General features: G+C 44.8%; 1 protein-coding gene across 1 annotated transcript in view; it reads right to left on the bottom strand.

Moving 5' to 3' along the window:
* pnpla2 (patatin-like phospholipase domain containing 2) overlaps nt 1-11,006 on the bottom strand; it is an 83,828-nt gene extending 72,822 nt beyond the window's left edge. The window contains exon 1 of the mRNA XM_070899397.1: nt 10,646-11,006. Coding sequence (XP_070755498.1) covers nt 10,646-10,844 — 199 coding nt within the window. The 5' untranslated portion in view covers nt 10,845-11,006. The remainder of the gene's footprint in view (nt 1-10,645) is intronic.
* Between the last annotated feature and the right edge of the window lie 1,305 nt (nt 11,007-12,311).

Consider the following 12,311-nt stretch of genomic DNA (forward strand, 5'->3'; position numbering starts at 1 on the left):
TTACCATCTGACTTAGGTACAACAACAATGGGTGTAGCCCGATTACATCGACCCATCTTACAAACAATGTTCTCAGTTTCTAGTCTTTTTAGTTCGTGCTCAACTTTCTCCTCGAGTGCATATGGTGTGGAACGTGGTTTCCAGTAAACCGATCTAGCATCCTTCTGTACCCTGACACTTGCCTTGAAGCCTTGGATCGGACTGCCCGTTTCACAGAACACCTTCGGATACTTCTTGATATCATCCGTTGATGGAAATCTCGCTTCCACATGGAAAATCTCACTCAAATCTAGCTTCAGTGATCTCAACCAATTTCTTCCTAGTAAGGCAGGCTTGTCTCCTTTCACTACTATTAGAGGCAAGTTCTGAAATTGATCCTTGTATTTCACCGGTACGGTGATACGACCTACCACAGGAATGTTCTCTCCCAAGTAGCCTCGCAGCTCCATCTTGGATTTCTCCAATGGGAAATCATGCAATTTGTCAAGGTATAGCGACTCCGGTAGTACACTCACGGATGCACCCATGTCGATTTCCATTGGTATCTTGAATCCCGCAACATGTAGGTGGATTTTAATACTTTTAGAATCGCTGTCCATTATCGTGCTCCTGATGATGTGTAACTCTAACATCTCCTCTTCCTGTTGTTCTTCTTCTATGCTATGTAGTCTCTGGGGATTTCTACTCATAGCTTTGAAAACTGGACATAGCTTTAAAGCTGGTTTACTCTTCAGTCGGCATGCTTTTGCAAGATGCCCAATCTTTCTGCAGAAGCAACACTCTGCCTTCACATATGGACAACTTTGAGCAATGTGTTGTCCCAGGCACCGATAGCACGACTTCGATGCTCTGTTAGAGTTTCCAGTTTCTGAGACTTTGGGCTCCCACCCCGCCTTTTACTTTGAATCTGCAGGTGATTCACCTCAGTTGACTGACAACCATAATTATGATGAAATTCTCAGGAATATTGATCGGCTATGCCCATCGACCTCGCTGTCTGACAAGCAATCTCAAAAGTCAAGTCATCCATCGTCAATAACATTCTTTTGATCGCATCATTTTTCACCCCACAAACAAAACGATCCCGCAATGCTCGGATTTGAAAGTTTCCGAAATTACAGTGAATAGATAGCTTTTTTAATGCTACAATGTAATCGCTGATACTTTCATCAGTCTTTGGATTTTGTATACCGAAACGATAGCTTTCAGCAATTTCTAACGGTTTGGGGTTATAGTGCTGCTCCAGCTTCGTTAAAATCTCTAAGCGTTGTGTCCTTTGGCTCGTCAGGCACAAGCAGATTTACCAGGGTTTCATACAATTCCGGGCCTGCTTATGTTCCAACACAGCCCAGTTCTGATCAGCATTTTCTGGAACTTCGATTATATTATTTGCAGTGAAATACATTTCTAGCCGGTCCACATACGCCTTAATCCTTTCTTGGTCACAATTATATTCACCTAAGTGTCCTATTACTGCTATGGGTGCAGCCATTTTAAACTCGTTTTTTACCTCGGATTTTGTAGCTTTTTCCAAAGACAGAGAAGCTTCCAAAGTTTCTCTGTTGGCTGGCTGAATCCATCACCAACAAAACGTCAGCATTAAATCATCCGAAAAATCCCATCTCGCCACCAAATGTGATATATTCACAGAGCACAGCACACAACACAACTTTCTAACATGGCAGGCAGCTCTCTGAAGTCTCCGGAACCTCCTGCTTCTGTTTAATTATTAACTCTGTAGTTGCAGTACACAATACGTCCACATCCACAATGTGGAGCTACAAACATTACAAGCTCACAGGCCTTACAAGGTCTAACGAATGTTCCACCCGTCCTCCACTTTACCAGCAATGACAGAGCCATCTGCTGCCTTGTCCTCACAGTTAAACCCCTTCCCTAAACTACTTTGTCTTGCTATGTCTCTATCCACCTTCGACATTATTCTTAAAGTCCATCAGTTGAATAGAGTCTTTAACCACATATACCAGACCTCTCCTATTCCTACTCAGGTCTCACTCCCACCTTGGGATATTTTGCCACAATTAAAGGCATTACATAAATGTACATTGTTGCTGTTGGACTCAAAATCACCTTGCTCGAGATTGAGCTGGCTACTTGCTGACACTATATAGTTGCAAAATTCTATTACATTTTTTTTTTAATTCATTCATAGGACATAGGACCTAGGGACGTAGGACTTGTCACTGGCAAGGCCAGCATTTATTGCCCATCCCTAATTGCCCTCGAGAACGTGGTGCTGAGCCACCATTTCAGAGGGCAGTTAAGAATCAACCACGTTGCTGTGGGTCTGGAGTCACAAAGAGGTCAGACCAAGTAAGGATTGCAGATTTCCTTCATTAAAAAAGGACATTAAACAGATGGGTTTTTACAATTATCCGGTAGTTTCATGGTCACCATTACTGCATTTTCATTTAGCTGAATATGCTGAAAATATATCATACCACATAATGCTTTGGCTGATTAAACCAATGTTAGGAGTAGCTAAATCCTACTGGAGACAAATGATAAGGGAAAAAATATCTCTGTCCTTGCTTAAGTTCTGTAAATATACCAAGAGTTCACTCAGTTTCCCTTACACAGCAATAGCTATTACTTTTGACCCAGACAGTAAGCAATCATTCATCCTTCCCAGATAGTAAACTATCATTCATCTTTCACCGTACAAATAGATGTCTTATTCCATGTCTGTAAAACAGATGAACAGGATTTCAACATGCTATAAATTATAAAATGCACAAAACCAGGCAAATTTCCCAGAGAGCATTCATTCAGTGTTGAATCTGTGGGTTTGTACATTACAAGTAACAGTATTTCAACAATGTTTTATTGGTTGTAAAGGACATCCTGAAGGGCACTATATAAATGCAAGTTCTTTTTTTTAAAAAAAAACAGTACACTGGATAATGACCATGCTGCATCATCACAATGAAACAATAACCTCAATCTACAACGAGGGAGGGGAACTAGACATATGTGTTCATAATGATGCAGAAGTCCATATGTGGTTAACTGAAAACATTTACAGAAGTAAAAAATTAGGTTTTTTTTTTAAAAAAGGAAAAGGGCAATAGAATTATGGAATAACTAAGTTACCAGGCAAGGTCAATATAAGGGTTCAAGAGGCAGTTAAATATGTTTTTAGAAGGAAAGAAGATTGCGGATATGGTGAGGAAGTTCATTGATTCATCAAAGCAGGGTGGGCTTATTGTCCTTTTCCCCATTCCTAAAACTGGTGTGTTTTTTGGTTAAATTTGGGCACTTTTCACTTTTAAAACAAAATCTTGCTTTAGATTCTCTCTTCCTCCGCCCCCCCCCCCCCCCAAAAGAAGATTGACATACAGTTAGGTTCAAAGTGGCTAAAAACAACAGTACCTTCACCACACAACTGTAGCAGTTCAAGGCGGCAGCTCACCACCATCTTCTCAAGGGCAATTATGGATGGGCAATAAATGCCGGCCTTGCCTGCGATGCCCATATCTCTTGAATGAATGTTTTAAAATTGTTGTACTAACTCATGCTGATGCAGTGTATATGGATTTTAGCAAGGCTTTTGATTAGGTCCCACATGGCAGACTGGTTACGAAAATAAAAGCCATGGGTTCCAGGGCAAAGTGGCAAGCTGGATCCAAAATTAGTCAGTGGCAGGAAGCAAAGGGTTGATGGGTGTTTTTGTGACCGGAAGGCTGTTTATGGTAGGGTTCCGCAGGACTCAGTACTAGGTCCCTTGCTTTTTGTGGTATTTATCATGATTTATACTTGAATATAGGAGGTATGATAAGAAGTTTTAGATGACACTAAAATCTGCTCTGTGGTTGATAATGAAGAAGAAAGCTGTAAATTGCAAGAAGATATCAATGAACTGGTCAGGTGGGCAGAATAGTGGCAAATGGAATGCAATCCGGGGAAGTGTGAGGTAATGCATTTGGGGGGCTAACAAGGCAAGGGAATACACATCAAATGGTAGGACACTGAAAAGTGTAGAGGAAGAGGGACCTTGGAGTGCATGTCCAAAGATCCCTGAAGGTAGAAGGCCAGGTAGATAAGGTGGTTAAGAAGGCACACGGAATACTTGCATTTATTCGCCAAGGCACAGAATACAAGAGCAGGGAGGTTATGCTTGAACTGTATAAAACACTAGTTAGGCCACAGCTAGAGTACTGCATGCAGTTCTGGTCACCACATTACAGGAAATATGTGATTGTACTAGTGTTATGTATGCAATAAAGGTTCAAACTGAGTACTGTTTAACTAAGCAAGGTACGACCTTGGCTGTGCTTTATTTAGTCCCAAAGTGCCTGACTCACAAAATGGCTGGCCTTTTATACCCGAGCAGTACCATGTGCGTGCTGCTCAGTGGCCTCCAACAATGACACCATCTGGTGGCTACAAACGACATGTACATACATGACAATTAGAGAGGGTACAGAGGAGATTTACGAGGATGTTGCCTGGACTGAAGAATTTTAGTTATGCTGAAAGATTGGATCCGCTGGGGGTTGTTTTCTTTGGAACAGAGGAGGTTGCGGGAAGAGCGATTTGAGATGTATAAAATTATGAGGGGCCTAGATAGAGTGGATAGGACAGACCTATTTCCCTTAGCAGAGTGATCAACAATTGGGGGCATAGATTTAAAATAATTGGTAGAAGATTTAGAGGGGATTTGAGGAGATATTTATTCACTCGGAGGGTGGTGGGGGTCTGGAACTCACTGCCTGAAAGGGTGGTAGAGGCAGAAATCCTCACCACATTTAAAAAGTATTTGGATGTGCACTTGAAGTGCCATAACCTACAGGGCTACTGACCAAGTGCTGGAAAATGGGATTAGACTGGATAGCCCTTTGTTGGTCTGCGTGGACACGATGGGCCAAAATGGCCTCCTACCATGCTGTAAACTTCTATGCTTCTACATGTTAATGAATGTAGCAAACAACATTATGCAGGTTAAGTGACCACTCAGACACAGTGGCAAAGCAATATAAAATGTGTAAGTTGTACAGGAGGAGAATTAGGGTCTGTTGCTGAAATGACTAGCTTTAAAAACTGTTTTGGCATAGCTGTATCTACAGCACAGTATTTGTACAGCACACTATCTTTTATGTGCACCGACTTCTTTCTCTTTAAAAAAAATGATCCAACTGCCTATTTATTGGGTAAATGCACCACCTAGTGTGGCACTCAACTTTACTGATCAAGGTGGTATCTGATTTGATCCCTGGTCTATGTTGAAATGGATGATCTCAACTGGGGTGGCAGTATCATCGGTCAGTGCCTCTGCGACAGGTTAGGGAGGGAGAAACCAAAAATAAATGAAATCGCCCACAACTCCTTATTGCTATCTAGTGACCCTTTGGAAGTGTACATGTGGGTTGGGTGAATATCAAATCAGATTTGGTTATGATGCATTTAAATACACCACCAAAATATGTTCCATGTTAGCACTGGAATAGTCCGTTGGACAAAGTGGAACTGTATTCCAACATGAGTTAGAGGGGAACAGAAAAAATTGGAACGGGAAAAATATTTGCCAAAAACTTCAAAAGCAATAGTGCCCTTATAAATTGCCCGCTCTAATACGAGCCATTTGCCCAGTGATAGAGAACAGCATTCTTTCTCTCCTGCCAAACAATACCTCATGCCTCACTTCTGCTTGTGGCACTAGCCAACACTTGTTCTTTCGCACACGTGAAAAAAACTGCCAAAGCCCAGTGCCCCCAGTGACGCTTTGTATTTAGATGCAACAAAAAAAGTGTCATCCCACTTCTCCATGTTAATTGGAAGTTTCACTGTACATTGCTGTATAGTGATGTCACCAGTGCAGCGAGGGTACATTTCAGGTTCTGGAAGGGATTGTACTCTTATCAGATCAGGTTTGTTCATTTACCAAAGATTGAGCAGGAACATATTGATCTATTGGCAGTCATTTCTAACCAGAAGACCAATTATCACACTTTCCGTTCTATCACCAATGGCATCCTAAAAGCATTGGAGATTGATAGAGAAAAAGAGATGCAGAGAAAGAGAGAGGGAGAGGGGCAGAGAAAAAAAGAGGGAGACAGAGATCACAAGAGAAAAAGAGAGAGACAGACAGAGCCAAATGGTCATTACCTGCCAACACCCAATGTCAAGGCTTGCACATGAACAATGACAGGTGCCTGTAGAACCAACCCCTATCAAGTGTTTCAGGAGAGGGATGCAGGGGAGAAAAACAGTACAGAAAATGAATACACAATACTTTATCAAAAAGAATTAAATTCCGAGCTATTAGCTTCATGGAAATATTAAGAATGGCATTTACTATCTAAAGTGAGCAGGAATGGTATGTGGAATGGTGTTTAATTTTCAGAGCAAAATGTGTTCACATTGGTCACATTTTTAAACCAAAATGAGCAATATTTGAAAAGGTCTAAAGAATGAATATTCCATATAAAATAAATATTTTAATTAAAATCGAATGGTGAATCAGGTTATTTTTCAGTGAGCTTCTTCTAAAGGAAAACAGCTCTCATACCACTAATCCATTCTAGGAACATGGGAACAGGAATAGGCCATTCAGCCTGTTCTGCCATTCAGTTAAATCATGGCTGAATGATGTAGCCCAACACCATTTACCCGCTTTGATCCATATCCCTTGATATCCTTACCGAGTAAAAAAATGTGTCTATTTCAGTCTTTACATTTTTAATTGACCCAGTATCCATAGCCTTCTGGGGGAAGAAATTAGAGATTTCCACTACCCAGTGTAATCAAAAGTGCTTCCTGATTTCACTCCTGAATGCCCTAGTTCTAATTTTAAGATTATGCCCCCTTGTTCTGGATTCCCCCACCAGAGGAAGTAAATTATCTACCCAATTGAATCCCTTTATCATTTCAAAGACCTTAATTGGAGCACCTCTCAACCTTCTAGATTCAAGGAAATACAAACCACATTTATGCAATCTGGCCTCATAATTTAACCCTTTAAGGCACAGTATTATGCTGATGAATCTATGCTGTACCCCTTCTAAGGCCATTACATCCTTCCTGATGTGCGGTACCCAAAACTGAACGCAGTGCTCCAGATGAGGTCTGACCAAGGCTCGAAACAACTGAGGCATAATACTTCCTTCCCTTTGTACTCCAGCCCCCCCTGAGCAATCATAGCTGGTGGTGTCATGATAAACCACTTAGAATTACCACCATAAAACAGACTATTGTTAAACTGCACAGAACATGCAAAATAAAAACCGATTTGACACCGCAGCCGCCCTGCATCCACGATTCTGTCACAATGACTATTCTTCATTCCTGGCCTAAACAAATTTGTGAGTAATTAGCATAATTAATGTGTCCACTTCTTTATAAAATCTCCTTCCCATCTGCTGACCACTCATTCATAATCCCACGAGTTATGTAACAATATTACTCAATATTTTGACAACAGTCTCTCAGCCTTCTATTTATGTCCTTCGACCGACACTACCTATATTTTAATGAGGCTATAAATCATACAAATTATATAAATGTAAAATAGAGCAGGGAGTAATAAAGCTGTAATTTAATCAGGGTGTGTGTGGAGTCAAGGCAGGTGGATGGAGGCAAGATACAGATCAGCCATGATCTCACTGAATGGCAGAACAGGCGGTCCCTCAAACGAGGATGACTTGCTTCCACATGAGTTCACAGATGTTTCAATGAGGACCCGATGTTCCAGTCCTGAACTCCAATTGAGGGGGTCGAAGATGCCATTGTGTGGATTTTTTTTAACGTGGTGGCCGTTGCACAACAGATACCACATGGGCTTGACAGAACTAGGCCTTTATCCAGTGGCAAGGGTTAACCAAATATTTACAATCTATATTAATGACTTGGAAGAAGGGACTGAGTGTAACGTAGCCAAGTTTGCTGATGATACAAAGATGGGAGGAAAAGCAATGTGTGAGGAGGACGCACAAAATCTGCAAAGGGACATAGACAGGCTAAGTGAGTGGGCAAAAATTTGGCAAAAGGAGTGTAATGTTGGAAAGTGTGATGTCATCCACTTTGGCAAAAAAAAGTCAAAGAGCAAGTTATTATTTAAATGGAGAAAGATTGCAAAGTGCAAAAGGATAGTATGCAGGTACAGCAAATGATCAGGAAGGCCAATGGTATCTTGGCCTTTATCGCAAAAGGAATGGAGTATAAAAGCAGGGAAGTTTTGCTACAGCTATAAAAGATATTGGTGAGGCCGCACCTGGAATACTGCGTGAAGTTTTGGTTTCCATATTTACAAAAGGATATACTTGCTTTAGAGGCAGTTCAGATAAGGTTCACTAGGTTGATTCCGGGGATGAGGGGGTTGACTTATGACGAAAGGTTGAGTAGGTTGGGCCTCTACTCATTGGAATTCAGAACAATGAGAGGTGATCTTATCGAAATGTATAAGATTATGAGGGGGCTTGACAAGGTGGATGCAGAGAGGATGTTTCCATTGATGGGGGCGACTAGAACTAGAGGGCATGATCTTAGAATAAGGGGACGCCCATTTAAAACAGAGATGAGGAGAAATTTCTTCTCTCAGAGGGTTGTAAATCTGTGCAATTCGCTGCCTCAGAGAGCTGTGGAAGCTGGCACATTGAATAAATTTAAGACAAATAGACAGTTTCTTAAATGATTAGGGGATAAGGGGTTATGAGGAGCAGGCGGGGAAGTGGAGCCGAGTCCATGATCAGATCAGCCATGATCTTATTGAAGCAGGCTCTAGGAGCCGCATGGCCTACTCCTGTTCTTATTTCTTATGATCTCATGTTCTTATGTAACCAGGATGACTGGAGACCTGCTCTGCTGCACAGACCCAGTGCGCACACATATTGCAGTGTGGGCAGGCCCGTGCTCTCGGCTCTTCTGGGACCTGTACCCTCATTCACCGCACTTCCGCCACGATCTCTCGTCGCTCCTCTGCCACAAACATTCACCGCACTTTTGCCACGATCCCTCACCGCTCCTCCGCTGCAATCTCCCGCCGCACCAAACATTCGCCGAACCTCCGTCACGATCACCCACCAAATTTCAGCCACGATCCCGCATTACCTTTCTGCCCCGATCACTCGTCACAAGTCCGCCACGACCTTCCCGCTCCTCTGCTGTACTAGGGCCCCACCGATGCTCCTAGGCGACCTGGGTCCTGATGACGTCACCCAGTTGCCCACCTTGAAGCTGTCGCACATTTGTGTCAGCTCGCGCTGGAAGCTGCAGTGGCATGCTCCAGCTCTTTATATAGCCCCGACCTGTGGAGATGTTCTCTTGCAGGTCGGGGTGGCCCACAATTGGGAGAACAGGACTGAGCGGCTGAATGGCCTACACCTGCTCCGATGTAAACCATAAGAGCAAAGCTCAATCAGTTTCAGGAAGTCATGGGGCCACTAACATTGAATTACAGCTTTGTAACCATAATTCTAAATTTTTCAATGTTGGGTCTTGGCCAGAGCAAACATTACTTATTATAATCATACTTGTATTAATGATCAGCGCAACCTGCTCCACTGATGCAGGGACATAGACAGAAGGTCCTGTCTGCCCCCTCAGTTGGTAAAAGATCCCATGGCACTATTTCAAAGAGATCAGGAATTCTCCCCCAGTGTCCTGGCCAATATTTATCCCTCAACTAACATCACAAACAGATTATCCAGTCATTTATCTCATTGCTACAAAAGCAAAGTATTGCAGATGCTGGACATCTGAAATAATAACAGAAAAATTCTGGAAACACTGAGCAGGTGAGGCAGCATTTGTGGAGAAAGAGAGTGAACATTTCATACTCAGTGACCTTTCAGCAGAACATCTTTGCTGTTTGTGGGATCTTACTGGAGAAGTACCACCAATGCTGCCTCCACAAGATCCTGCAAATCCATTGGCAGAATAGGTACACCGACATCAGTGTTCTTGCTCAGGCCAACATTCAAGCATTGACCACGCTCGATCAGCTCCGTTGGACGGGCCACATCGTCCACATGTCCAACACTAGACTCCCAAAACAAGCACTCCACTCGGAGCTCCAACAGGGCAATCGAGCCCCAGGTGAGCAGAGAAAGCGTTTCAATAACACCCTCAAAGCCTCCTTGAAAAAGTGTGACATCCCCACCGACACTGGGGAAATCGCTGGCCCAAGACTGCTCAAAGTGAAGGAGAAGCATCTGGAAAGGTACCAAACACCTCGAGTCTCTTCGCCGGGAGCACGCGGAAGCCAAGCGCAAACAGCGGAAGAAGCGCAGAACAACCCAAGCACCCCCATCCACCTGTCCCTCCAACCACCGTCTGCCCCTCCTGTTACAGAGACTGTAGGTCCCGCATTGGACTCTTCAGTCACCTGAGAACTCATTTTAATGTGGAAGCAAGTCATCCTCAACTCCGAGGGACTGCCGAAGAAGACTGCGCCAAATGCTCGTCCCGTTTGCCTACATTACAACAGCTGACTGCACTTCCAAAAGAAGTACTTTATTGGCTGTGAAGAGCTTCGGGGACGTCCTGCGGCGCTATTTTAAAGACGTGGGGGGTTATTTTTAAACTTGTTAGCTCCCTGGCCCGCTTGGCTTGAGGTCCAGGGCGGCTCTGGTTGGTTGTGTGTTTTATTCCCCGGGGAATGGTGGTGGGGAGAGTGCCAGGCACTTACCGAGACAGGCTCCGCTGACCAAGGCGCTGGCTGTCAGCGCGCCGGCTGATGCCCCGTAGATGTTCTTGGCGTTGTGCACCAGGGACGGGGCGAGCTCGCACAGGCAGCTGGCCACCCCGATGTGGTAAATGCCCAAAAACCCGCAGCCAGCGAACGAAATGCTCCAGGAGGACGAGTCGTCGGGCGACAGCGACAGCATCTCCTCCGCGGCAACAACTCGCAACGAAGTGTGTCCCCCGGCAGTTCCCACTCACATCCTCCGCGCCGCGCCTCAGCTCCCGCTCTGATCGCCGGCCCCGCTGCGCCTCAGCTCCGGCTCCCCGTTCAGTTCTCCACTCGCCCCGCACCAACAGCCACTCTTGTTTTCTCCTCGCTCGCGCCCCGCCCCGCCCCGCCCCTCTATGACGTTCTCGGCCGCCTCGTCCAATCACCCCCACCGCCACCACCTCCCGCTCGCCTCCGCCAATCGCCGAGCTGCCCTTGGCCGCAGCTCCCGCCCACACCCAGGGGACTGGTCCCGCGACGTTGTCTCACGCGCGATGTGGTTCGAGACGTAAAGCTTTGGTGCAGCTTAATGTGCAGTTCACTGGCTGACCTATTTTGTTTTCTTTTATCATCATTCTTCCCTCTTTGTCTCTCTCACACACACGCACATTTCCTCCCAGGAAGGCGCTGACACTTTCTGCGGTATAGCTTCACCCAGAAGGTAACCCCCGGTGCTCCCAACTTTAATCCCAGGTGCCAATCTCAATGCAGTTGCAAAGTTAAGCCATGTGTAAGGTTGTACACAACTACATAATCTATTGCTATGCCACTCTGATCCCCTTACTGAAGTCACATAATTGGGGAACTTCAGAAAGGCAACAGAACACTTGGATGAGGGAGAGATTTTTGACACGTTTGAAGCTACAAGCCAGCTTCCAATGCAATGACTAAGAGGTCGTTCGTCAGGTGTGATCTGAGAATGTCAAAAGGCTTTTTGATGATGGGAGTGAGGGAGCTCATCACATCAAAACCTGAACTTGCTCTCATCCAAAGACTGCAGCAGGACTGGCAGGCAGGAGCAGCATCTGACTTTTCCCCTTCCACAGCCACGTTGTCGATGTCTGCCTTGCTGATAGTAGGCTCCCAAGGTATGGAAAGTGGTCCACATTGTCCAAGGCCGCGCTGTGGATTTTGATGACCAGGGGGCAGTGCTGTGTGGCGGGGTCAGATTGGTGGCGGACCTTTGTCTTACGGATGTTTAGCGTTAAGCCCATGCTTTCATACGCCTCGGTGAAGTTATTGATGGTGGCTTGGAGTTCAGTCTCTGAATGTGCGCAGACGCAAGTGTCGTCCGCATACTGTAGTTCAACTACAGAGACTACAGAGGATGGGATGGTCCTGGATCTAGCCTGGAGGCTACGAATGTTGAACAAGTTCCCACTGGTTCTATAGTTTAGTTCCACTCCAGCGGAGAGTTTGTTGAGCGTGAGATGGAGCATTGCAGTGAGGAAGATCGAGAAGAGGGTTGGTGCAATGATGCAACCCTGCCTGACCCCAGTCCAGACGTAGATTGGGTCTATGGTGGATCCGTTGGTCAGGATCACGGCTTGCATGTTGCCGTGGATAGCAGGCGGAGGATGGTGACAAACTTTTGGGGGTAGCCAAAATGGAGGAGGATGCA

This window comes from Pristiophorus japonicus, chromosome 14, assembly GCF_044704955.1.
Source record: "Pristiophorus japonicus isolate sPriJap1 chromosome 14, sPriJap1.hap1, whole genome shotgun sequence".
NCBI classification, from domain to species: domain Eukaryota; kingdom Metazoa; phylum Chordata; class Chondrichthyes; family Pristiophoridae; genus Pristiophorus; species Pristiophorus japonicus.